This window comes from Emys orbicularis, chromosome 20 (assembly GCF_028017835.1).
Source record: "Emys orbicularis isolate rEmyOrb1 chromosome 20, rEmyOrb1.hap1, whole genome shotgun sequence".
Taxonomy (NCBI): Eukaryota; Metazoa; Chordata; order Testudines; family Emydidae; genus Emys; species Emys orbicularis.
Genome location: NC_088702.1, coordinates 24,570,288 through 24,595,618, shown reverse-complemented (window position 1 = coordinate 24,595,618; position 25,331 = coordinate 24,570,288). Strand labels below are relative to the sequence as shown.

The following is a 25,331-nucleotide window of genomic DNA, read 5'->3' as shown; positions in this document are numbered from 1 at the left end:
GCAGCTTAGTTCCTGATACACAGCTACACAACACACCCTCCTCTGCACATCGGCCAGAGCATCCTGGACACCCCCCCTCCCGTGCAGAACACTACACCAGCTTGTGTACCCACTCACACAGCCCCCTACAGATTCACACATTCATGCACACTTGTGAACACTTGTTTGTGGACACACGCAAGTGTGCATCCTGCACACATGGATTTGTGAATGCACACACACTCACCCATTCCTCGTGCTTACCTGCCTGGTGTCTCTCTCCCTCTCTCTGTCACACACACGCGCACACCCCCAAGCCTACAAACCAAAGCGCAGACCGCCAGGTTCAGACGGCTCAGATTACAGCCTCCCTGAAACAAAGGGCTCCCAGACCAGAAGAAGCAGATCCAGGGAAGGGGGGCAGGGTGGGCTGGGGTACCCTAGGGGGCTGCTCCCATGATGCACACCAGGTTGGGGGGCCCGGTGGGATGTCTCTGATGCACCAGACTCGTGATTTGCAGTGTGCTGTGGGGCTGCTGCCAGCCAGGCTGCCATTAATCCCCAGCTCCGGGCTGGCAGCCCAGCCCCCCCACCCCCTGGCCCTGGCCCAGGTTTGCAGAGAGCAGGCAGGGGAGGTGGAAACGCACATCCGGGCCCAGCTAAGCAGCACTACAGGGCATCAGCTCCCCAGCCAGCCAGTGCCCCCATCCTCCCAGCACCCTGGGGCCAGATCAACGCCGGCGCCTCCTAGAGGGGAAAGGCCCCATGTCCCATTCACCATCCCCTCCCTTTGTGCACACACTACACACTCGCTGTCACCAATCCTGGCCTTTCCCCCAGGCGGGTGTGACCTTTGACCCAGGTCTGGGGGATGCCCCAGACCCTGAGACAGGGATGTGGACTATGCAGCCTCTGGAATGGGAAGGCGAGGGGCAGGTGGCAGCATGTTGAGAGCAAAGAGAGGTCAGGCCCTGGGCTGGAAGTGGTCTTGGATGGATGGGAGGGGGGACCAGGACTCCTGGGTTCTGTCCCTGGCTCTGGGGGTGAGGTGGGGTCCAGTGGGTTAGAGCAGGGGGGGCTGGGACCCAGGACTCCTGGGTTCTGTCCCTGGCTCTGGGAGGCGACTGGGGTTCAGTGGGGTGGGGGTGGGGGCTGGGAGCCAGGACTCCTGGGTTCTGTCCCTGGGGGTGGGGTGGGGTCCAGTGGGTTAGAGCAGGGGGGGCTGGGACCCAGGACTCCTGGGTTCTGTCCCTGGCTCTGGGAGGCGACTGGGGTTCAGTGGGGTGGGGGGTGGGGGCTGGGAGCCAGGACTCCTGGGTTCTGTCCCTGGGGGTGGGGTGGGGTCCAGTGGGTTAGAGCAGGGGGGAGCTGGGACCCAGGACTCCTGGGTTCCACCCAGGCCTGTCAGGATCTGTATACCAGACCTACTTGGGCTTGTCTGAGTGGTGAACGGATCCCAACGGGCCTGACAAGAACCCAGAAGTCCTGGCTCCGGTGGCCGGCTCCGATCCCCCTGCTGCAGACCCTGACGCATGGCTATCACCCTTTGCTCCGGCCGGGATTCAACAGGAGGTGCTGGAGGGTTAGATGGGTAGACGGGCAGGGCCCTGCAGTGGCGAGGGGGGAGGCAGGCTAAGGCAGGGAGTGGGGCTGGCTGGGGAGAAGGGGATCCAATGTGCTTTAGGGGACGGGGGTCCCTGGTGTGGCGAGGGCTGCAGGGGTCCTGGTGGGGTGGGGGTCCCAGGGATGTCTCTATCCCGGGGTCCCGGCTCCCAGGGACCGCAGTCCCCGCCCTCTCTGGAGCAGGTGGGTGTTTGGGGGCCGGGCGAGCCGGGCTCCGGGGGTCGGGGGCGGAGCGAGCCGGGCTCGGGGGCGGGGCGAGCCGGGCTCGGGGGGCTGGAGTCCGGGACGGGCTCCGGGAGTTAGTTACAGTTTCTCGCGGCCGCGGACACCATGGGCCAGTCCGGCTGCCCGCTGCGGGGCCTCCTGCTTCTGGCTCTGATCGGTCGCCCAGGTAGGCACCGGACCTGGGCTCCGTGCGCCCCTCACCGTGCGCCCCGGCCGCCCCAGGCGCTGGACCCTCAGGCCCCTTCGCTGCCCGGGCTCTCGCCCTGCGTCCCGCCGTCCAGCCCGTGCCCCAGGGCAGGCGCTGCCCAGCGCTCCCCCCCCGCAATGTGAACTTTAGTCTCGGATTATGGGAGGGGGCATCTGCGAGCCCCTCTGCCTGCCCCCCCCCCGGCCCTGGGCTGCCCCCTCCTCACCCGGCAGGGGCTCCCCGGGTCTCGTCTCCGCCCCTCCCTGCCCGGGCCAGGGGGCACAATCCCCACCCCTGTAACAGTCACCTGCCAGGCTCAGCCCCCTTGGCAGGACCCTTCTCCCCATAGCCGGGTCAGAGGAGCGGGGGGAGGGGTAGCTGTGTAGGGTGGGGGGCTGGGATGTGGGGAGGGCAGGGGGAGGGGTAGTTGAGTAGGGTGGGGGGCTGGGATGTGGGGAGGGCAGGGGGAGGGGTAGTTGAATAGGGTGGGGGGCTGGGATGTGGGGAGGGCAGGGGGAGAGGTAGCTGTGTAGGGTGGGGGGCTGGGGTGTGGGGAGGGCAGGGGGAGGGGTAGCTGTGTAGGGTGGGGGGCTGGGGTGTGGGGAGAGCAGGGGGAGGGGTAGTTGAGTAGGGTGGGGGGCTGGGAGGTGGGGAGGGCAGGGGGAGGGGTAGTTGAGTAGGGTGGGGGGCTGGGGTGTGGGGAGGGCAGGGGGAGGGGTAGTTGAGTAGGGTGGGGGGCTGGGATGTGAGGAGGGCAGGGAGAGGGGTAGTTGAGTAGGGTGGGGGGCTAGGATGTGGGGAGGGCAGGGGGAGGGGTAGCTGTGTTGGGTGGGGGGCTGGGGTGTGGGGAGGGCAGGGGGAGGGGTAGCTGTGTAGGGTGGGGGGCTGGGGTGTGGGGAGGGCAGGGGGAGGGGTAGCTGTGTAGGGTGGGGGGCTGGGGTGGGGAGGGCAGGGGGAGGGGTAGCTGTGTAGGGTGTGGGGAGGGCAGGGGGAGGGGTAGTTGAGTAGGGTGGGGGGCTGGGATGTGGGGAGGGCAGGGGGAGGGGTAGTTGAGTAGGGTGGGGGCTGGGATGTGGGGAGGGCAGGGGGAGGGGTAGTTGAGTAGGGTGTGGGGCTGGGGTGTGGGGAGGGCAGGGGGAGGGGTAGTTGAGTAGGATGGAGGGCTGGGATTTGGGGAGGGGTAGTTGAGTAGGGTGGGGGGCTGAGTGTGTGGGGAGGGCAGGGGGAGGGGTAGCTGTGTAGGGTGGGGGCTGGAGTGTGTGGAGGGAGGAGGTGTATGGGGGAGCTGTATGTGTGGTAGTTGTATAGGGTGAGGGGCTGGGTTTGGGGGGCTGATGGCTCAGCCTTATCTTTGGAGCTGGCTCTGGATGGGGGGAAGAGCCCCTTGTTAGAGAGACCCCCCCCTTTAATTAATGGTTTGAAAGCAGTGGGGAATTTAAAGGGGTCTGGGAGGGTGAAAGGGAATTTAGTGTGATCTCCCCCTCTCCCACCCATCCCTTATGCCCCTTCAGCCTGCCTCCCCTTCCCCCCACAAGTCCCCCCATGTCCCCTCTCCCGCTGCAAACCTTCCTCACCCCTTCCCCACTCTTCTCCCCACCCCCTCCCCACTCTTCTCCCCACCTGCCCTTTTAACATTTACCCTCCAGCACCGCCCCCCCCCCCCCCGCCCTGGCACATTTCTGGGGAGCAATGACTTTGTGTTTAGTCACTCACCAGCCAGGTGACAAGCTGAGAAAAGCCACTACAATGATTAGTGTGTGTGTGTGGAGGTGGGGGGGGGGGGGTACTGCCCTCCCATCTGCATGCACCATGAACTCCTGTACCAGAGCGGGGAGAAAACCCAGCAGTCCTGGCTCCCAGCCCCCTCTGCTCTAACCACTAGACCCCACTCCCCTCCCAAAGCATGGAGAGAACCCAGGAGTCCTGGCTCCCAGCTCCCCCCCTCTAACCACTGCACCCCACTGCCCTCCCAGCACCAGGGAGAGAACCCAGGAGTCCTGGCTCCCAGCCCCACCTCCTCTAACCCCCTACACCCCACTCCCCTCCCAGAGCCGGGGAGAGAACCCAGGAGTCCTGGCTCCCAGCCCCACCTCCTCTAACCCCCTACACCCCACTCCCCTCCCCCCCCCTACGCCCCACTCCCCTCCCAGAGCTGGGGGTAGAACCCAGCAGTCCTGGCTCCCATCCCAGCCCGGCTCCCCCTGGTTTCTGGAATGCCGGAGGTCGCGCCCCCTGGCTCAGGGCTCTGTGTATGCTGGCGGCGCTGGGGGCTGGCACGGGTGGGCAGATATGAGCGTTGGCAGCTGTCAGGGAGGTGGATGGGTGGGATGCTGGGAGGAGGAGCTGGAATGAGGCACGGATGCCTGGAGGGGGGTGGGTTCAGAGCTGCCTCCCCCGCCCACCTCTACCCAAACATGCCCCAGCCCGTTGTTTGCTCTGCTCCTGCCGCCTGCATTCCTGGCCCCTGCAGTAGCTTTTCCCAGCCTCCTGGGCTCAGTGCGTCTGGCAGCCCTACCCCGCCCGCCCTGGCACAGCGCAAACGGGGTCCCCTCTCCCCCAGCCTGGCCCCAGCACAGAGCAACTGGGTCCCAGGCCAGCCCCAGGGCTGAGCAAATGGGAGACTCTCCATGGAGAACCACACTTAGTGTGGCCTAGGGAGACCAACCTGGCCTTGGGGGAGAGAGAAGGCTGCCTTGGCACGGCCGGGCGGGGCTGGTGCCTTGGCACGGCCGGGCGGGGCTGGTGCCTTGGCACGGCCGGGCGGGGCTGGTGCCTTGGCACGGCCGGGGTGGGGCTGGTGCCTTGGCACGGCTGGGGTGGGGCTGGTGCCTTGGCACGGCCGGGCGGGGCTGGTGCCTTGGCACGGCCGGGGTGGGGCTGGTGCCTTGGCACGGCCAGGCGGGGCTGGTGCCTTGGCACGGCCGGGCGGGGCTGGTGCCTTGGCACGGCCGGGCGGGGCTGGTGCCTTGGCACGGCCGGGGCAGGCCTGCTGAGATTGGCCAGGCCGAGCCTGGGGAGGGATTGGAGGGTGGCTGCACGGTGCAGACGGTGGGGCGAGGGGGCCTGTGCACTCAGAGACTGGCCTGGGAAGGGGGCGGGGCTGCACTGCAGGGGGGCTGCACCGAGATCAGCGGGGGGGGGGGGGGGGGGGCTCCACTCGGTGCTCTCAGGCAGGGGCAGGCGACTCCCCAGCTGGCGCTTCCCCGCCCCCAGCCAGGCACATTCCAGCCTCTGCCCTGATAACATCGCCCAGGTGTGTCTGAGTGGAGCCCGCCGGTCTCCTCCACACACCCCCAGGGCCGTGCTCCCTGCCCTGCTCTGTGCCCTGGGGGGAGGGTAGGAGACAGGTTTCAGGTGCCTGCCAGCATGGTCCCATTGCACAAGGGATCCCCTTCGCTGCTCAGCACCTGCCCCCCCACCCGCCTGGCTCCCTCTCCCCAGCTCTCATCTTTCCCTGGTTGTTTTTGCAGTGCAGGGCACAGCCCCTCCTCTGAACAGTGGGGGAGAGAACCTAGGAGTCCTGGCCCCCAGCCCTGCCCCCCTCACTAACCCAGCAGACCCGAATTCCCTCCCAGAGCCAGGGAGAGAACCCAGGAGTCCTGTGCCCCAGCCCTGTCCCCACAGCAAGCCACCAGACCCCACTCCCCTCCCAGAGCTGGGGAGAGACCCCAGGAGTCTTGGCCCCCAGCCCCTCTCTCTGCTCCTTGCTGCCAGTCCCCGTGGGTCTGGACGTCTGTAGCTCTGTCTGGCAGAGGCGCCCGCCCGGGGCTCCCCATGTTAATTAGCCAGGGTAGCTGGGCATGACTGCAGGGCTGCGTGCCATGCCATGCACTCTGTGGTCCTGGGAGCAGCAGATAAACAGTCCCACTCTGCGCGCACACAGAGACACACACACACACCCCACCCCCCGGACAGATAGTAGGAAAGTCCTTCGCCAGGGTTATTTCTAGCTGCTCTGGGACTTCGGGGCTGGGCAATGCTATTCATAGCCAGGCCTTGGACCTGGACTTTCTCACGGCAGCACAGGCCGAGGGGGGGAGCCAGGGTAGGGGGGAGACCCTGGGCTGGGGGTGGAGCTGGTGCAATGAACAGACATGGAGAGTAGGGAGCGGAGAATCCTTCCCAGGATGCCAGTGCCACTGGGCGGGTCGCATGGATGGCAGGCTGTGCCCTTGGCTGGATGCACGCACAGGAGCGTGTCCCGAGCCCTCCCCTCGCACACGGATGGGTCGAGTGCACCCTGGGTCCTGTGCACACGCATGCACCACTGAGTGTGTCCTGTGCCCCTCGGCGCATGTCTGGATAGGGCTGTCTGGGCCCTTGGCACACACATGCACCAATGTGCCTCTTTGCCTGTGCGTAGATAGGCTGGCTGGGCCCCTGGCACACGGGTGGAAGTAGACGCCCATCCCAGTCCCCTGTCTGTGTGTGGTGGAGGGAATGTGCCCCACTCTGTGCAGGGGGCAGGAGGGTCCCAGCTCCTGCTCCCCACCCCAGCCTCAGCTCCTGCTGCCCAGCTCGGGTTCAGGCAGTGACAGCTGCTCCCTGGGTCAGCAGCACCTGTTACTGTTTAATCTGCTCCCAGCTCCTTCCTGCCTGGCCTGTAACCCCTTCCTCCCCAGGGCTCCGGAGACACGGGAGCCCCCATGGGCAGGGGTGTCTGGAGTCCCATTCTCTGGGCCCATAGACCCTTCCACACCTCGGCCCAACCAGGGCCCCAGGGTGGTCCCCCTGGGAGGGGGCCTAATCCACCCGTGTCTGGAGCCCAGAGGGAACGCGGGGAGCACTTTCTCGGGGAATTAAAGGGAAGAACCCCCCCCCCCCCAGGGGTGGGCTCTGAAACCAGATGGGGAAAGTATCTGTCAGAGCAGAGGCCTCGTGGGGAGAGCTGGGGAGGTGGAGTCAGGACTCCTGGGTTCTTTCTGGGCTGGGGGTCTAGTGGGTTAGAGTGGGAGGGGAGGGGCTGGGAACCAGGACTCCTGGGTTCTTTCCGGGCTGGGGGTCTAGTGGGTTAGAATGGGAGGGGAGGGGCTGGGAACCAGGACTCCTGGGTTCTTTCCAGGCTGGGGGTCTAGTGGGTTAGAGTGGGAGGGGAGGGGCTGGGAACCAGGACTCCTGGGTTCCCATCCCTGATGCCCTTTGTTATAGGGAAGGCAGAGTTTGGGATTTATCCAGACCCCCCTCACTGTGTGGGGCAGGAGCGGGGGGTGTGTGTGTCCCTGCCCCCACCTCATAGCCCTCCTCTGGCCCCATAGCTCGGGTCTGGCATTGGCCAGGGCCTTTGCTTCATGGCCTCCATGGCAGCAGCTGTCACCGTCCTGTCCCCCAGTGGGGGCTCTGCTAACGAGGCTAATCTGTCACTGGTCCCCCAATCGCCAGCAGCCGCCCAGCCTGAGCCCAGACGGATGGAGGTAGGGTCTCAGCTGGCGGGGTGAGGTGGGGTGGGGGTGGGGGTGGGGGGATGAGACAGACAGAGGAGGGGAACAAAGGGGAGAAAAATAAAGTGTCTGGAAAACACCCACCCCCATTTCTCACCAACACCACTGAAGTCCCAGCCCAGCTCCCCTGCAGGTTTGTTGCAAGAACAGCAAAAATTACCTCCCATCCCCCCCATACCCCTCCCCCATGCACTAGCACTGAGATCCAGCCCCCCCCTTCCCCCAAGTGCTATGGGTTCATAACCCTAGCCGCTAGAACCAGGACTTGTCCCCCTAGCCCCCCTGCCCCTGAGTGCCGTGGGGTCTGCGCCCCCATAGATCCATGCCCTGGGATTCGCTCTTACCACTGTTCTAGCTGCACATGAGGGGCAGGGTCCGAGCACCAATCTGGGAGCCTGGGTCCCAGCTGGACCGGTCTCTGGAGATGGGGGTGCAGAGTGGGGCTCTTAGGAGGAGTTGGGGAGAGTGCATGCAATTGTATCCGAGCAGGGGTCGTTTTAACGCCTGCATGCAGGTGCGTTTCCCTGTGCAAGCCTGAGCGTGTAAACACACCTGGGAGTCTACAGCCGGAGGGGTGTGCGTGGGAGTGTGTGAGTGCAAATCTTTGAGTGGGCGTGTGAGTGCTTGAGTATGCAATGGCTGGTATGTGTGTGTGTGTGAGGGGGGGAGCTGGCCCTCTGGCGCTTGGCTAGTGTGTCCTGCCAGCAATGTGGGGCTGAATTGTGTGTGTGACAGGGTTAGGAGGGCACAGGGTGTGCAGGCCAGCGTGTGTGTCTGTCTGCAAACCTGTGAGTGTGTTAGCGTTCCTGTGTGTGTTACATGCCCAGCCAGTGCGAGGCCCCTGTCGCACGGCCTCTCACCCCAGGCAAACCTCTCATCACCAGCCACTTCCAGGCAGGAAAACAAGTCAAGGGTCCCCCCTCCACCTGTGGCAAGTGCCTGCCCATGCCCCCCTCCCCCACCTCAGTGCCGGGGGGGGGGGGGGGGGGTTCCCTGCCTCTCCAGCCCATAATCTCCCTGCATCCTGGTGATACCTCTGTCCCACCTGGGTCACTTCCCTCTGTCTGTCCCGCCCCCAGGGTCTGTCTTTCTGTCTCCCCCCGCCCCCAGGGTCTGTCTCTCCCAGCATGTCCCTGGCACTGAGCGTTTCTGGCACTTGTCTGTGCCGGATCCCCCCCCCCCCCCCCTTGGGGTTTTATCCTGAAACAAAGACCCAGCTTAGCCGGACCGGCCTGGAATCTCAAACAGCTGCTGCCGGCTGACGCTGCTTCCCCACCTCCCCCCGCTCCTCCCACTGCCCCCTTCGCCCCCTCCCTTCTCCCCCTAACCCCCCACTCCCTTCGCCCCTCCCTTCTCCCCCTAACTCTCCCCCACTCCCCCTAACTCCCCACTCCCTTCACCCCCACCCTTCTCCCCCTAATTCCATCCCACTCCCTTTGCCCCCTCCCTTCTCCCCTTAATTCCATCCCACTCCCTTCGCCCCTCCCTTCTCCCCCTAACTCCCCCCCACTCCAATCACACCTCCCTTCTCCCCCCTTTACCCACCCTGTGACCGGGGTCCTAGTGGGGAGCCACCTGGATGAGCGTAGGCAGCCTTGGGAGCTGATGGCTTTGTCTAATCAGCAGTCTGGGAAGGGTTAGGGTTAGTGGAACATGAGTATCCCTGCACCTTACCTGTTACCAGTGTGGAGAATTGTGCTCATCTAAACTCTCTTTGCCTTCCCCTCCCTTAACAGATAAACGGCTGTTTTCCACAAATAGTGTCTTATTACACTGACCTGCTGTAAGCACATCACTTTTACCTGGGTCAGGCTGACTTTCCCAAGCTTTACTAGCCAACAGTATATTGCTCACCAAGAATGTCCCCCTTCCTTCCTCAGTTAGGGCTTTAACCTGATCACCAGCTTTAATTTGCTCTAGAGAAACATCTTCCTGAGCCCTATCTAATGCCAGATTCACTTCTGAGATACCAGATGGACACTCTGAAATTTCTTTCACATATGCACTGCTTCTTTGCACAGATAAACAGCCATCTTCCTCAGACAAACATTTGGAAAAACCCTCCATAGGCAAATCCTTGCCCCTAGTAGACACAGGTTCAGGACCATTTATTTCCTGTGACTGGTTTATGCAGGAGCGCCGCCAGCTTTTCTGCCGCCCTAGGTGGAGGAAGGTCCCGTCCCGAAATGCCGCCCCCCACAGAGGCGGCGGAAGGTCCCGCTGCCGAAATACCGCCGCGGTTGCTGCCCCCCAAATTGTAGCGCCCTAGGCCTACCTCTGTGGGGGGTGGCATTTCGGGGGCAGGACCTTCCGCCACCTAGGGCGGCAGAAAAGCTGGCGGCACTCCTGCTGGGACCTCAGTCTTGCGACTCAAACTTCCCCTGATGAAGCTTAAGCAGAATCAGGACCCAAGGATCTTTCATACAATTTCATGTCGTCTTGGACACGTTGGGATTTCCGTGCAGAACAAAAGGGATTCAGGATGACTTTGAAGGAGTCTATCACCGGTTCTTAGCTAAACGAATTAACATAAGGCCATATTTCAGAAGATGGAGAAAGCTTCTGGGGGGAGGCTGTTCTAGGTTTGATTTTGACAAATAGTGAGGAACTGGTTGAGAATTTGAAAGTGGAAGGCAGCTTGTGTGAAAGTGATCATGAAATGGTCGAGTTCATGATTCAAAGGAATGGTAGGAGGGAGAACAGCACAATAAAGACAATGGATTTCAAGAAGGCGACGTTAGCAAACTCAGGGAATTGGTAGGTAAAATCCCATGGGAAGCAGGTCTAAGGGGAGAAACAATTGAAGACAGTTGGCAGTTTTTCAAAGAGACATTATTAAGGGCACAAGAGCAAACTATCCCACTGCGTAGGAAAGACAGGAAGTATGGCAAGAGATCACCCTGGCTTACCCAGGAGATCTTCAATGATCTAAAACTCAAAAAAGAGTCCTACAAAAAGTGGAAACTCGGTCAAATTACAAAGGATGAATATAAACAAATAACACAAGTATGTAGGGACAAAATTAGAAAAGCCAAGGCACAAACCGAGATCATACTAGCTAGGGACATAAAAGAAAACAAGAAAACATTCTACAAATACATTAGAAGCAAGAGGAAGATCAAGGACAGAGTAGTTCCGTTACTCAATGAGGGGGGAAAGACAGTATCTCTACTTCCACAACAGTAACAGAAAATGTGGAAATGGCAGAGGTGCTTAATGACTTCTTTGTTTCGGTTTTCACCAAGAAGGTTGGTGGCGATTGGACGTCTAACATAGTGAATGTCAGTGAAAATGAGGTAGGATCAGAGTCTAAAATAGGGAAAGAACAAGTCAAAAATTACTCAGACAAGCTAGATGTCTTCAAGTCACCAGGGCCTGATGAAATGCATCCTAGAATACTCAAGGAGCTGACTGAGGAGATATCTGAGCCATTAGCGATTATCTTTGAAAAGTCATGGAAGACAGGAGAGATTCCAGAAGACTGGAAAAGGGCAAATCTAGTGCCCATTTATAAAAAGGGAAATAAGGACAACCCGGGGAATTACAGACCAGTCAGCTTAACTTCTGTACCTGGAAAGATAATGGAGCAAATAATTAAGCAATCAATTTGCAAACATCTAGAAGATAATGAGGTGATAAATAACAGTCAGCATGGAGTTGTCAAGAACAAATCGTATCAAACCAATCTGATAGCTTCCTTTGACAGGGTAACAAGCCTTGTAGATGGGGGGAAGTGGTAGATGTGGTATATCTTGACTTTAGTAAGGCTTTTGATACTGTCTCGCATGACCTGCTCATAAACAAACTAGGGAAATACAACCTAGATAGAGCTACTATAAGGTGGGTGCAAAACTAGCTGGAAAACCGTTCCCAGAGAGTAGTTAGCAGTGGTTTGCAGTCATGCTGGAGGGGCATAATGAGTGGGGTCCCATAGGGATCAGTTCTGGGTCCGGTTCTGTTCAATATCTTCATCAATGATTTAGATAATGGCATAGAGAATACACTTATAAAGTTGGCGGACGATACCAAGCTGGGAGGGGTTGCAAGTGCTTTGGAGGATAGGATTAAAATTCAAAATGATCTGGGCAAACCAGAGAAATGGTCTGAAGTAAATAGGATGAAATTCAATAAGGACAAATGCAAAGTGCTCCACTTAGGAAGGAACAACCAGTTGCACACGTACAAAATGGGAAATGATTGCCTAGGAAGCAGTACTGCGGAAAGGGATCTGGGGGTCATAGTGGACCACAAGCTAAATATGAGTCAACAGTGTAACGCTGTTGCAAAAAAAGGAAACATCATTCTGGGATGTATTAACAGGAGTGTTGTAAGCAAGACTCAAGCAGTAATTCTTCCGCTCTACTCCGTGCTGATTAGGCCTCAACTGGAGTATTGTGTCCAGTTCTGGGCGCCACATTTCAGGAAAGATGTGGACAAATTGGAGAAAGTTCAGAGAAGAGGAACAAAAATGATTAAAGGTCTAGAAAACATGACCTATGAGGGAAGATTGAAACAATTGGGTTTGTTTAGTCTGCAGAAGAGAAGCCTGAGAGGGGACATGATAACGGTTTTCAAGTACATAAAAGGTTGTTACAAGGAGGAGGGAGAAAAATTGTTCTTCTTAACCGCTGAGGACAGGACAAGAATCAATGGGCTTAAATTGCAGCAAGGATGGTTTAGGTTGGACATTAGGAAAAACTTCCTAACTGTCAGGGTGGTTAAACACTGGAATAAATTACCTAGGGAGGTTGTGGAAACTCCATCATTGGGAATTTTTAAGAGCAGCTTACACAAAAACACAAACATTATCTCCCCACATGTCTTCAGTGGGTTATTTACTTTGCAGGATGTTTAACCCTTTTTAGCCATGCGTCATACCCCCCACTCCCTTCACACCTCCCTTCTCTCCCCTTAGCCCCCAACTCCCTACACACCTCCCTTTGCCCCCCTTTACCCCCCTTCACCCCCTAACTCCCCCTACACACCTCCCTTCACCCCCCTTAACCTCCCACTTCCTCTGCCCCTGCTCCCTCCTCTCACCCCATTCCCCCCATTCCTCCCACCCCTCACCCATCCCCCAGCTCCTGAGATCTGCAGAGCTCCGGGGGCAGGACTGTGAGGGATGGAAGGGGGCGTGAGGATACCAAGCCATAGGGGTGTTATTGGTTCTCTGGGACCGGAGGAGGGGGATAAGGAGCCATGGGGAGGGGTGTTGGCCTGGGGGTGGGAGGGGCCATATTGGGCCAGAGGGAGCATCCAGGGGTGCTCTTGGCCCTGTGGGAACTATGGGCCCCGTCTCACTCGTCGTCCCCCATCCTGCCCCCCAGGCTGCCTGGCCGTGGTGCAGATCTCAGTGCCAGCGCAGGTCGAGGTGCTGCTGGGATCCCCGGTCACCATCCCCTGCACGCACAGTATCACCGGGTCGCCTGATGCCCGCCTGGTGGAATGGTTCATCGTGAGTATCCTGGCACGCGCGTGCGAGTGGCGGGGGGAGTGTGACTCGGGGGGAGGGTGTCATGGGGGGCTGGTGTGAATCCTCGCTCGGGGGGGCAAGGGGGGAGGGGTACATGTGTCTCGCTGTACATGATGGGGGTTGTGCTACTGCCTGGGGGGGCTGTGGGTGTGAATCCAATTGTGCTCAAAGGGGGTGTGAGAATCCTATGGTGGGGGGGAATGGATGTGACATGAGTGCGGGGACGAATACTGTGTGTGTGTATGAGAGGGGGCTGCAAAGGGGGTGTCCCACACATGCATGTGCGAGGGAGGTGTTGGGGGTGAATCCCACACACGTGTGTGCAAGGGAGAGTATTGAGGGTGACTCTCTCACACATGTATGCGAGGAGGGGGCGTTGGGGTGAATCCCACACATGCTTGTGCAAGGGGGGAGTCACTAACTCTGTTCCCCTCCCCCCAGACGGACCGGGACGGGGAGCGGCGGCGTGTGGCTTACAGTGAGGGGGGCCGCGGGGGGGTGGACCAGGGCACCGAGTACTCAGACCGTGTCAACATGGAGTCCGATCTCAGCCTGGTCCTGCTGAAGGCCGACGTGAGCGACGAGCGGGCCTTCTCCTGCCAGGTGACAGCGGGGGCCGCAGGCAGCGCCGAGGGGGTGGCCCAGCTCCGGGTGTACGGTGAGAGACCCCCCCCCCATGCGCCCTGCGCCCCCCAGCTTCCCCTCCCAGGCTGGCGGTAGACACCCTCCCCCTGCTGGCCCTGCACCTCCTTCGCTGCCCCCACACCTCTAATCTTCCCCCTTCCTTGGGACTGGGCCCCCTTTCCTCAGCCCCCCATTCCATCCCAGCCAGCCTCTGCCCCTCGTGCGAGACCCCTGCTCGCTAGGTGGGGCTGGCTCCATGGATGCAGCTGCCTCTGGCCGAGCTCGCTGAGGCAGGCCCACTCGCTTGTGTGTGGGTGCAGGGACATGGCTGCTACAGGGAATGGGCCTTGCACGCCAGCCCCTCGCATGTCCACCTGCATGTGTGACCCTGCGGCCCAGGCTGCTCGTGCCTCCATGGGGCAGGAGTCGATTGACCCTCGCCCTGCAGCCCCATCCCCGGCAGGGTTCTGTGGTGCACGTGGGCCTTTGCACACGCGCCCACTCCCTGAACCTGTTTTCCTCCCCCTCCCCCCCGGGCACTCTGGGCCTAGCCTGGTCCGGCCTGGTTCTGTGCAGCAGCCTGGCCCGGCGTGGTTCGGTTCTGTTTTCACGCTCGCTCGCTCTCCTCCCCACAGAACCCCCCGAGCCCCCGGAGCTCACAGCTAACCCCGGGATCCTGTCCGTGATGGAGCGGTCGGCGTCAGAGGTGAGGCGACCCAGCGGACGGGGTGGTGCCAAGCTGGGGGAGCGGGGGCCCTTCCCTGGGTGGGGGTCGGGTCCCACAGTTCATTAGGGTCACTCAGACCCAGCACTCTGGAACTGGGGTCCCCAGCCCGCAGCGACCCCCGCTCCCCCAGCTGTGGGAGGGGCTGTGCTGGGAGTGATGTCATGTGTCTGTGCCCAGATCGCCACCTGCAGCAGCCGGAACGCCAACCCCGCCCCCACCATCAGCTGGTTCAAGGATGGGGCCCACCTGGAAGCCCCCATTGAACGCAATGACGGTAACAGAGACAACTTCCCCCCCGTCCCCGCCCCCGCTGCTGCCTGGCCCCTCTGGCTCTCCCCTGCCTGATTGCCGGGACCCCCCCCCCCCCCCGGCCTGCCCCTTGCCTGCCTCCCCAACAGCCGCGTTCCCCAAACTCCTACTTGTGCTGCCCTTGCTCTCCCCTCCCCCCGCCCTGACTTCTGCGCTCCCTGCCCCATGCCGGCCCCTGTGCTCCCATGTCCCCCCCCCCATGCTGACCCCTGTGTTCTTGTCCCCCCCCCGCCCTGACCTTTGCGCTCCCTGCCCCACGCCGACCCCTGTGCTCTTGTCCCCCCCGCCCTGCGCTGACCCCTGTGTTCTCGGCCCCCACCCCACACTGACCCCTGTGCGCTCTGTGCTGTGTTCTCGTCCCCCCCGCGCTGACCCCCATCCTGACCCCTCTGCTCTCCCCCCAGACATGTACGTGGTGTCTCGCTCCGTGAAGGAGGCCTCAGGGCTGCAGTCTGTGTCCAGCACCCTCTATCTGCGCCCCAGCAAGGCCGACAAGGATGCCCAGTTCCAGTGCCTGGTCCAGTACCCGCTGCCCCAGGGGCAGGTGGGCAACACCACCTCAGAGCGCTTCCGCCTCGTGCTGCACTGTGAGTAACCCTCGCACCCCCGGGACACTGGCAGTACTGAGTGCGCCGGCACGGGTATGGCATGTGCACGAGGATGCTAGCCTTGCACGAGTGTGTTTGTGTGCACACGCAGGGACACTAGGCTTGCATGGGCACTAACCCTGACACACACACCAAGACTGGAAACCTCCCCCAGCCTTGCACAGCCATGTGCAGGGACACAGACCTTGCACACGCTTGTGCGCAGAAGCACCAGTTCAGCCAGTACCGTCTGTGAGACATTCAGCATGACATAGTGCTGTGAATGCAGCCCTGGCCTGCAGTCTCTCCACTCACACGCATGCCATTGGCTCTTCCTGGTGTATGTGCATGATGGGACTCTTGTGCAAAAGCCTTTGCACAAGCATCTTGCAACTGCTGCACAGAAACAGAGGAATAATTTAAGAACACCTTACGCGATGCCCAAAAACCACAATTCCACAACTGAGGAAGAAAGCTGTGCTGGTTAAAAAACCAATCTTGTTTAGAGGGGAAATAAAAGGCAGCTATAAAATTTATATATATAAGTATAAATGGAAGAAAGGGGACATTGATAGGAATGAATATAAATCAGAAGTTAGGAATTGTAGAAAATTGATAGGGGAAGTGAAGGGATGCTAGGAGACATCTGTGGCCAGCAGAGTTAAGGACAATTATGAGTTTTAAAAAATGTATTAGGAACAAACTAATCCTGACAATGGTATTGGTCTGTTACTATATGGAAATGGTAGAATGATCACTAATAATGCAGAAAACACAGACGTGCGCAGTAGATTTCTGCTCTGTATTTGGGGATAAAACAGATTATACCTTATCACATGGTAATAACATTCTTTCCATTCCACTAGTATCTCTGAAGGATGTTAAACAAAAACTACTAAGGTTAGACCTTTCAAGTCAGCAGAACCAGATAAGTCTCATCCCAGAGTTTAAAGGAGCTGCTGTTAATGTTGATTTTCAATAAGTCTGGAGCCTCGGGGAAGTTCCAAAAGACTGGAAGAAAGAAAAGGTTGTGCCAGTTTTTAAAAAGGGTAAACAGGATGATCCAGGTAGTTATAGGCCTGACAGCCTGACCTTGATCCTGGGCAAGATAACAGAGCAGCTGATAGAGGACTCGATTAACAAGGAATTAAAGGAGGGTGATGTAGTTAATATGAATCATCAGGGGTCTATGGAATATAGATCCTGTCAAGCTAACTTGGTATCTGTTTTTGATGAGATGACAAGTCCGATTGCTCAAGATAACAGTGTTGACGTGATGGACTTAGACTTCTGTAAGGATTTTGGCTTGGTACCACAGGACGTTCTGATTACAAATCTAGAAAGATAGAAAATGAACATAGCGCACATTAGCTGGATTAAAAACTGGCTAACTGATCGATCACAAAACGTAACTAAATGGGGAATTGTCCTCGAGCTGGTGGGTTTCCAGTGAGGCCTGCAGAGGTCTGTTCTTGGCCCTGCGCTATTTCACATTTTTATCAGTGACCTGGAAGAAAACAAAATCCTGCCAGATAAAGTTTGCGGATGACACAAAAATTGGGGGAGTGGTAAATACTGAAGAGGACGGGTCACTGAGTCAGAGAAATCCAGCTCACTCGGTAAGCTGGGCGCCAGCAAACAATATGCATTTAACTATGGCGAAATGTCAGTGCACACATCTGGGAATCTCGGCCATCCTTATGGGAGGGTGCTGGGAAGCAACGACTCTGAAAAAGATTTTGGGGGCGGATAAGCAGCTGAACGCGAGCTCCCGCTGCGAAGCTGTGGCCAAAAGAGCTCCTGCAATCCTGGGAGGCGTAAACAGGAAACCGCCAGTAGGAGTAGAGAGGTTATTTTCCCTCTAACCACTGCTAGGATCCTGGGTCCAGGAAGATGTTGGTCGATTGGAGGGAGTCAGAGAAGAGCCAGAGAACGATGAAAGGGTCAGAAAACCTGCCTTGTAGTGATTGCCTCAGAACTCAAGGCTATTTAGCCTCACAGAGAGAAGGCGAAGGGGTGACGTGATCCCAGTCCAAGTCTCTACCTGGGGAACAAATATTTGCTAGCGGGCTCTTCAGTTGGGCAGGGGAAGGTCTGACACGCCCCAGCGGCTGGAAGCTGCAGCTAGACAAATTCAGACAGAAATGTGCAGAGTTCAGGATTGAACAACCTACCGGGGCTGTGGTGGATTCTCTGTCACGGCTGATTTTTAAACCAAGACAGGCTGTTTCCTGGGAACTCAGCCACAGGAACAATTTGGGGGCAGGTCTCTGGCCCGCACTATGCCGGGGGTCAGACCAGATGGTCACAGGGGCCCCTTCTGGCCTCGGGGTCTGTGAAAGAGGCTATTGCATGTGCAGAAACGCTTCCTTGCTTGTACTCGGTCACACACTCGCACTCCTGCTGCTGCCCCGTAACCCCCCACTCCCCCACTGGGGGTAGGGGTGTTAACTCATGACCTTTGACCCCCCTTGTCCCAAGATTTCACGGAGAACGTGGAGTTCCTGCTGGAGTCTCCCCTGGTGATCAAGGAGGGGGACGACGTGCGGCTGCGGTGCCGGGGGGATGGGCAGCCCGAGCCGGAGTACATCTTCTACCGGGTGCAGGTACTGGTGGTGCCCAGCCTCGGACGGGGGATACCGGGCTGCCCAGGCCCCAGGGGTGGGAGATACCAGGTTTCCCCGGGCAGCTGAGCCCTGTGGGAGTGGAGGGGGTGCCCGGGCCCCATGGGGCTGAGCCCAGGGAGGGATACCGGACTGCCCTGAACACCTCCCCATCCCCCCAGGCCTCCGAGGCCATGGAACTGGCCACCAAGCAGGACGGGGTCCTGACCCTGCCCAGCGTTTCCAGGGCCAACAGCGGGACCTACCGGTGCCAGGTGCTGGACTTTGACAGCCCCCCCGAGGTGCAGCTGGAGAAGGAGGTGATCATCCACGTCAACTGTGAGTGCCCCAGGGGCTGCTGGGAGATACGCCCTCCCCTCCACTCCCCCCCCCCCCACTGGGAGTGCCCCAGGGGCTGCTGGGAGATATGCCCTCCCCTCCTCTCCCCCCCCCCACTGGGAGTGCCCCAGGGGCTGCTGGGAGATACGCCCTCCCCTCCTCTCCCCCCACCCCACTGGGAGTGCCCCAGGGGCTGCTGGGAGATACACCATCCCCCCTCCCCACTCATGCCAATTGTGAGTGCCTCAGGGGCTGCTGGGAGATACACCATCCCTTCCTCTTCCCCCCCCCCCACCCCATGAGTGCCCCAGGGGCTGCTGGGAGATACGCCCTCCCCTCATCCCCCCACCCCCACTGTGAGTGCCCCAAGGGCTGCTGGGAGATACGCCATCCCCCCTCCCCACCCACGCCAATTGTGAGGGGCTGCTGGGAGATACACCATCCCCTGCTCTCCCCCCCCCCCCCCGCCACTGTGAGTGCCCCAGAGGCTGCTGGGAGATACACCATGCCCTCCTCTCCCCGCCCCCCGCCACTGTAAGTGCCCCAGGGGCTGCTGGGAGATACACCATCCCCTCCTCTCCCCCCCCCCCCCCCGCCACTGTGAGTGCCCCAGGGGCTGCTGGGAGATACACCATCCCCTCCTCTCCCCCCCACACTGTGAGTGCCCCAGGGGCTGCTGGGAGATACAGTTGACATGGGGGGGTTGGTGTGAGTGCCCCAGGGAGTGAGAGGGAAGGGGTGGCATGAATGCCCCAGGGAGCTGGCTTGGGATGCTCACACAGGGAAGGGAGGGGGTATGCTTTGAGGAGCTTTCTGCAATACAGCTTAGTGCATCCCTGCCCCTCTCTCCCCCCAACAGACCTGGACCCCCTGACCCTGCACCCAGGCAGACGAGTGACAGTGCCCCTGGGTGGAGACGTCACACTCACCTGCTCCGGACAGGGCTCCCAGCCCCCCAAACTGGCGTGGAGGAAGGTGAGATCCACCGGGGCTCGACTAGGTATCGGCAGGCCCTACAGAGGGGCCTGTTTATACAAGGACCCTCCCCCCAGCACTGAGATGCAGCCACCTCTGGGGTGGGGTGCGGGGGCTGTTTATACAGGGATCCCTCGCCTGGCACTGAGATGCAGCCGCCTCTGGGGTGAAATGAGGCAGAAATCTCACAAACTGATTTTTCTGGATAAGAGCTGATTTTGGGGAACCTGCTCCTACTGAGCCCCCACCCCACTCCCTGCCACATAGCACCCCTAGTACCACATGGGGGCATTGGAGCCAGCACTGACAGCCAGGGCAGAGCGCCCCCTACTGAGCACCCACCCTGCTCTGTGCAGCACAGCGCCCCCTAGTGTCCTCTCTCATTGCAGGGCAAGGAGCGAGTGGCTCACGGTGGCACCCACACCCTGCACTCGGTCTCGTACCACATGGCCGGCACTTACACCTGCGAGGCCTCCGTGCCCAGCGTGCCGGGGCTGCAGCGGGACCAGACCGTCCAGGTTACCGTGGAAGGTACGGAGCTCCCCCCTGGTGCACAGATGTGGGGCATGCCCCCCAGCTGGGACAGGGCATGGGATGGCAGTACAGGGGCTAGGGTGGCAGATCTGTAGGGTCTACGCAGCACGGCCTATTCAAATCAACGTTGAATTCCCAAGGCCTCGTCTCCAGCAGGGCAGCTAGCGCCGCGTCGCTCTCTGGGCAGAGCCCCCAGTGTGGACGCAGCGTAAGGCTGACGGCAGAGCCGCACCACCTCCTGCAAGGACGTTAGCGATGCCGGCAGCAGCGCGGCCGCATCTACACCGGGGGATGGGGGCGTTTGCCAGCAAAGCCGTGCGCTGAGGAGCTGGATTTTTCACACCCCTGACAGACGGGATGGGGCCCAGGGGGTGAGAGCATCAGGGAACACACGGAGGGTCACCTGGTACCGTCGAGCATTGGCAGAGCCCGTGTGGGCAGGAGCGTCAGACCAAGAATCCACCCTCCAGACATGTGCTCCGGCATCTCCGCCGCCTCCGTGTAGACTTCTGATCCTCCATGTCCAGCCATGGAGCATTGTGGGCGCAGACTTGTCCATTCAGACTTATCAGTTCTAGCCTCTCCTCGCCCCCCGCCTGCCCTGCTGTGCCGGACGCAGCTGGTTGTCCTGTATCCCCCCAGGGGGTGACAGGGACAGGCCCCGGCTCAGAACCATACAGCAGGGGGCTGTGTCTGGGGAGCCCTGGAGTGTCTGGGTGCTGTGGCGGGGGGGGGGGGGGTATTCCAGGCTGGGGGGTGCAGGGCCCTGGGGTGTCCCCTTATGGGACAGGGGGCAGTGATGCCCAGGGAGAGGGGCAGGGTTGGGGGTGTCCAGGAACCTGGGGATGCATGGTGGGGCTCCCTGGGGTCAGGAACTGGAGTGGAGGGGATGCCAGGTGGCAGCATGGGAGGGGTCCGTGCCAGGGCAGCTGGGGGCTGGTACCTGGGGAGGAGCAGTGGCAAGGGAGCAGGGGGCATGTCTCTGGGGCCAGCGGGGGGTCCCTGGGTGCAGGGAGCTGGGGGGGCAGAGTTGACGTGGGGCCCAGGGGATGTCCCCTTCTCTGACTTTGCCCCTTCCCCAGGGAAGCCGGAGATGGAGGAGCGCCTGACCCAGCACCAGCTCCCGGCCGAGGGGCAGCGCATCCACCTGACCTGCTCCGCTGTGGGACACCCCGAGCCGGAGCTCAGCTGGAGCCTGCCGGGGGTGAAGGTGAGGGGGCAGGGGAGGGGACCAGGTGCAGCGGGGGGTTCAGGGGGCTGGTACCTAGGGAGGGCAGAGTTGGATGCTGCAGGGGTGTGTCTCGGAGCATGGCCCAGGGTGGTGGGGAGGGTATGGGGGCACAGAATGGGGCGGTCCCTGTAGAGCAGCCCCCTCCTGCGTGCCCCCACTGCACACACCCCCCCCCAGCCTGGGCTGCTCCCCGCCCTGGCAGCGAGCTCCCCTCTCCCCCCCAGGCCCAGCTGCTCCAGTGACAGCTGCACTGTCGGCAGCTTCAGAGGAGTCAAGCATTCGTGACCGAGCTGGGCCTGGGAACCGGGGGCGGGTGGGGGGGCAGCACTGGGTGGCCACACCGGGGTCATGACCTTCCCCCTCACCCCCAGGACCCAGGTCTCACTGCTGCAGCGCAGCCCCCCCACCCCCCGCTGCCTCTCTGCAGAGCCCTTGTGAAGCGGGTCTCGGCCTGGCGGGGGCGGTGTTTGCAGAGGGCACGTGTGGGGGTGACACCCCCTGTGCTGCACACAGAGCCGTGTGAGGCAGCACAATTCGAGCCCCCCCGGCCATATGTGCTGGAGGTGGGCACTTGATTTACTGCTCCGTCCCGGGGTGACTGCCAGTGACCCCCCCCCCCCCCCCGAGCCCCACAGCCAGACAGGGCAGCAGGGCAGGAAGAGCCCCAAAGGGGAGGGGCACTTGGGGGGCAGAGGAGTTGGGGGAGGTGCATAGAGCTGGGGGGCAGCAGGGAGGATCTGGGCCCCCTGGTGCTGGGATGTGTACCTGCCCCCAAAGGTGTGTCTACACGGCCCACTGAGCCTGGGCTGTGACTCAGGTTTGAGCCCAAGCCCCTGCTTCTGTCCACACACAAACCGGTCTGACTCGGGTCAGCGAGTGCTCGGGACCCAGGTCCTAGGGCTCTGCTGGGGGTGGGGGAGAGCCCCCGTCGCAGGCTGTGAGGGTCCAAACCCCACAGCGTGGACGCAGGTTACGCTGCAGCCCTGAGGAGAAGGGCTGCGCGGCTGTGACGCTCGGGGCTTGGAAACAGCGAGTCCACAGGCCCGGTGCCAGCGAGCAGCGCAGACACCCCCAGAGGGGCAGGGTCCCCACAGGGCCGTGTCCAGAGCTGGGAGAGGGTCCCTCACTGCCCCTGTCTCCCCTCAGCCGGTGGTGAGTGGCACGGGGAACCGGGTGACGAGCGAGGTGATGGTGGAGGTGACAGCGGCACTGGCCAAGTCCGGGATCTGGTGCCAGGCCAGGAACCGGTTTGGGGAGGCCACGCAGAACTTCACCCTGGAGATCGGTGAGTGGGGGGTGGGATCAGGGCTGCAGGGGGGAGATCTGGGGAGATGAATGGGGGCAGGTAGCGGGGGGGACAGGGGTGGTCAAGGTGGGGCAGCGGGGTGGGGGTCAGGAAGGGGTAGCAGGGAAACAGAGCAGGAGGTAATTGGGAGGTGAGGGGGCATCTCTCCATCTGGGCACTGACCTGTCTGTCTGTCTTTCCCTCCCGTGGCAGAACCCCCAGCAGCTACCCCCTCCTCTTCCCCCCCGGCAGGTGAGTGCCCCTTTCCCATGGGGCTGGTTGGGGGGTGATGCCTGAAGCAGCTGTGCCCCCCAGGCAGTGTCTGGCACCATGGGGGTGGAGTCCCAGTGCTGGAGCCCCAGGGGGTTCTGGGGGTCCTGCCCCCACTAATCCCCTTCTCCCTCTCGTTCATGCTGCCCAGGGGACCCTGTGCTCCGAACAGGTGGGTGTTTAACCCTATTGGGTGCCAAGCCCAGAACTGCCCAGGTGGACGTGGGGCAAAGACGGGACCCCTTTGTCTCCCCGCAGTGGGGCTCTCTGATCCCTGGGGGGCGGGGGAGCATGTGTAGGGGACTCTAGACGGTTTAGTCACTGGTGTGCACCTGGGCATCCTGGTCTGTCTCCATCACCCCCCGTCCAGCCGGGGCACTTGGCGCCTTGCTCCTTCCCCAGGAACAGAGTCCAAACGAAACCCCAAAGTCATGGGGCCCGAGGGCCAGGCCTGTGACCCCGATCTGGGCCCACCAGCCATTGTCCTCACGCGCGTGGTCAGGTAGCCCCAGGTCCTCTCGGCTCTTGTGTTCCAGCCACAGCCTGTCAGATCCCCCTGCGACTCCTACCTTGGCCTGGTCCCAGCATCCGTCACAGGCTGCGCTCGCCTGGCCTCTCTTGGGGATCGGCCGTGCATGGGGCTGCATAGACCCTTCGGCCCCCTGCTCATCGCCCTCAGGCCTTCCTGCTATAGGAACCTCCTTGGCCTGCTTCTCCCCAGCTGGGTCTGATCCGTAATCACATGTCTCCCTCCTGGTGTCAGAATGGGCTAAGCAGGCTCCCCTATCATTGCGGCCTGGGTTAGCAATCACAGGGACCCAGGCGTCCGGGCTCACCCCCTTTCCAACAGTGGGGGGTTCTGAGCCCCAGGGGGCAGCACTGCTGGGGGGGGAGAGCGTAGGGGACCCAGGCATCCAGGCTCACCACCCCCTCTCTCCCCGCAGTGGGGGGCTCTGAGCCCCAGGGGGCAGCAGCGTGTGTCGGGGGGGAGCGTAGGGGACCCGGCGTCCGGGCTCACCTCCTCCTCTCTCCCCGCAGTGGGGGGCTCTGAGCCCCAGGGGGCAGCAGCGTGTGGGGGGGGGGAGCGTAGGGGACCCGGCGTCCGGGCTCACCTCCCCCTCTCTCCCCGCAGTGGGGGGCTCTGAGCCCCAGGGTGGCAGTGGTGCTGCGGTTGTGGCTGTCGTGGTCTGTGTCCTGCTGCTCCTGCTCATCGTCGGCTTCTTTTACTGCATGCAGCGCCGGGGACACCTGCACTGTGGGGCGGGGGAGAAGAGATCACTGTGAGTGACACCCCCAACTCCCACAGCCCTCCCCCACCAGAACACCCTTCCCCCCTCGACTGCATACAGCGTGGGAACACCTGCCCTGGGGTGGGGGGGGGATTGTTGAGAACCTTCCTCCCCCTCTCCCTCCCCCTGCCGGGGGGGCAGATATCCCTGTATGAGCCCCCCCATGCCCACCCCCTCTGTTTCCCTTGTCCCCCGTCTGTCTGCACCCCACGGGGCTCACCCTCCATCCATCCCGCAGGACACCCAAGGAAGGCGGCGCGGAGGACCCGGCTGTGGAGATGAAGACGGACAAACGGAATGAGCAGACGGGGCTGCTGAGCCCGAGCGGGGGCGGTGGGGGGGGCGATGGGGGCCACGAGGTGAGCCGGGGGGCACTGCTGGGGGCAGCATGAGGTGAGATGGGTGGAGGGCCCTGGGTGGGCAGCGGGAGGGAAGGGAAGGCCTGAGGTGGGGGGGCTGCGGCTTTGGAGATAGAGGGGAGGATGGGGGAGACCCTCCCTTGGGGGGCTGGGGTGGAGACCCTGGCGGAGTTGGGGGGACACTGTCCTCTAAGCCAGGGAGTCATGGGGGGAGGGGGGAGAAGGAGAGGTTGGACCCGGGTTGTCACTGGCTGGGGTGGGGTGGAGGCTGCCGGTGGGGGATGGGTTTGGGACATGGGGTCAGTGTGTGATTCTCCCCTCTCCCCCGCCCAGTGCTGAGCCCTGCCCCCAGAGGTCGGCTGTACCGGGAACCCCCCCAGAGGAAGAGGAGGCTGGGACGGCGGCTGGCCGGGAGAGATGGACTTTGTCCCCCCTGTTTCCCCCCAGGAGGTTGGGGGGGGGCATTTACTCCATCCCCCCCAGTTCTTTTTGTTTCAATGCCTGGTTTATAGCAAGAGACTTTTTCGGATGCCCAGGGGGGCTCCCTCCTGCCCCCCATGGACTCCCCTGCCCCCCAGCACACTGTCCCCCTATGGGCTCTACCCCCATGGATTCCCTGCTCCCCACAGCATCTGGAGAAAGGGGAGACCCCCACCTGTCCCCAGTTATGGGGGTCAGAGCCAGGTGGGCATGTTCCATCCAACCCTTCCACAGCACCCCCTGACCCACATCCACTGCCCCCCCAGAACTGGCACCCTCAGGATCTACCCGCCCTAGCACCAGGGCCCCCCCTTACCCACAGCACATGCCCCCCAGGGTCCAACTGCTCATGGCAGCAGCCCCCCATCGCCTTCCCTCCCCCACCTCCAGCATTGGTACCCCCAGAACACCCCCCCTCCCCCATCTCTGCCCTTCCCTGTGTCCCCCAGCACCTACAGTCCCCCCTCCCCCCCCCCCGCCTGGTATTGTATTTGTCTCTGGTTGTGAATGTTTTTTTACGAGACCTGTTTGTTTACCAGTGTTTTGGGGGTGGTTCTGCTGCCCCCCAAGGGGTCTGTTCCTACCTGTGCCCCCCCCTCCCCGGGGCCTTCTCTAGTCGTGACACTGGTGTTTATTTTACTGCAATGTCTGTTGGGGGCACTGGAGCTGGGGGGGAACTGGGGCAGCCCTGAGAAGGGGTGGGCCCCCCGCAGGAGCCCAGCTCTATGAACCCCTCCATGGGATCCCCCAGACCTCCACTTTCCTGCTCCCATGGCGCCCAGAGCCTGGGGCCC

General features: G+C 61.4%; 1 protein-coding gene across 1 annotated transcript; it reads left to right on the top strand.

Annotated features, from left to right (window-relative positions):
- Positions 1 to 1,932: 1,932 nt before the first annotated feature.
- On the top strand, positions 1,933 to 24,090 carry BCAM (basal cell adhesion molecule (Lutheran blood group)). Its single transcript, XM_065419979.1, has 15 exons — positions 1,933 to 1,993; positions 12,780 to 12,907; positions 13,367 to 13,583; positions 14,185 to 14,255; positions 14,454 to 14,550; positions 14,990 to 15,172; positions 17,654 to 17,778; positions 17,958 to 18,114; positions 18,974 to 19,089; positions 19,479 to 19,620; positions 20,706 to 20,833; positions 22,001 to 22,139; positions 22,353 to 22,391; positions 23,542 to 23,689; positions 23,937 to 24,090. Exons 1-15 carry the CDS (start codon positions 1,933 to 1,935, stop codon positions 24,088 to 24,090), a joined length of 1,905 nt encoding a protein of 634 aa, XP_065276051.1.
- Positions 24,091 to 25,331: the final 1,241 nt, after the last annotated feature.

Bases quoted from the DNA above. Each gene is read 5' to 3' on its own strand.
- BCAM (XM_065419979.1), top strand. From the start codon at position 1,933: ATGGGCCAGTCCGGCTGCCCGCTGCGGGGCCTCCTGCTTCTGGCTCTG. The intron at 19,621-20,705 runs GTACGGAGCTCC...CCCCTTCCCCAG, and splicing joins CGTCCAGGTTACCGTGGAAG to GGAAGCCGGAGATGGAGGAG. The intron at 20,834-22,000 runs GTGAGGGGGCAG...GTCTCCCCTCAG, and splicing joins GGAGCCTGCCGGGGGTGAAG to CCGGTGGTGAGTGGCACGGG.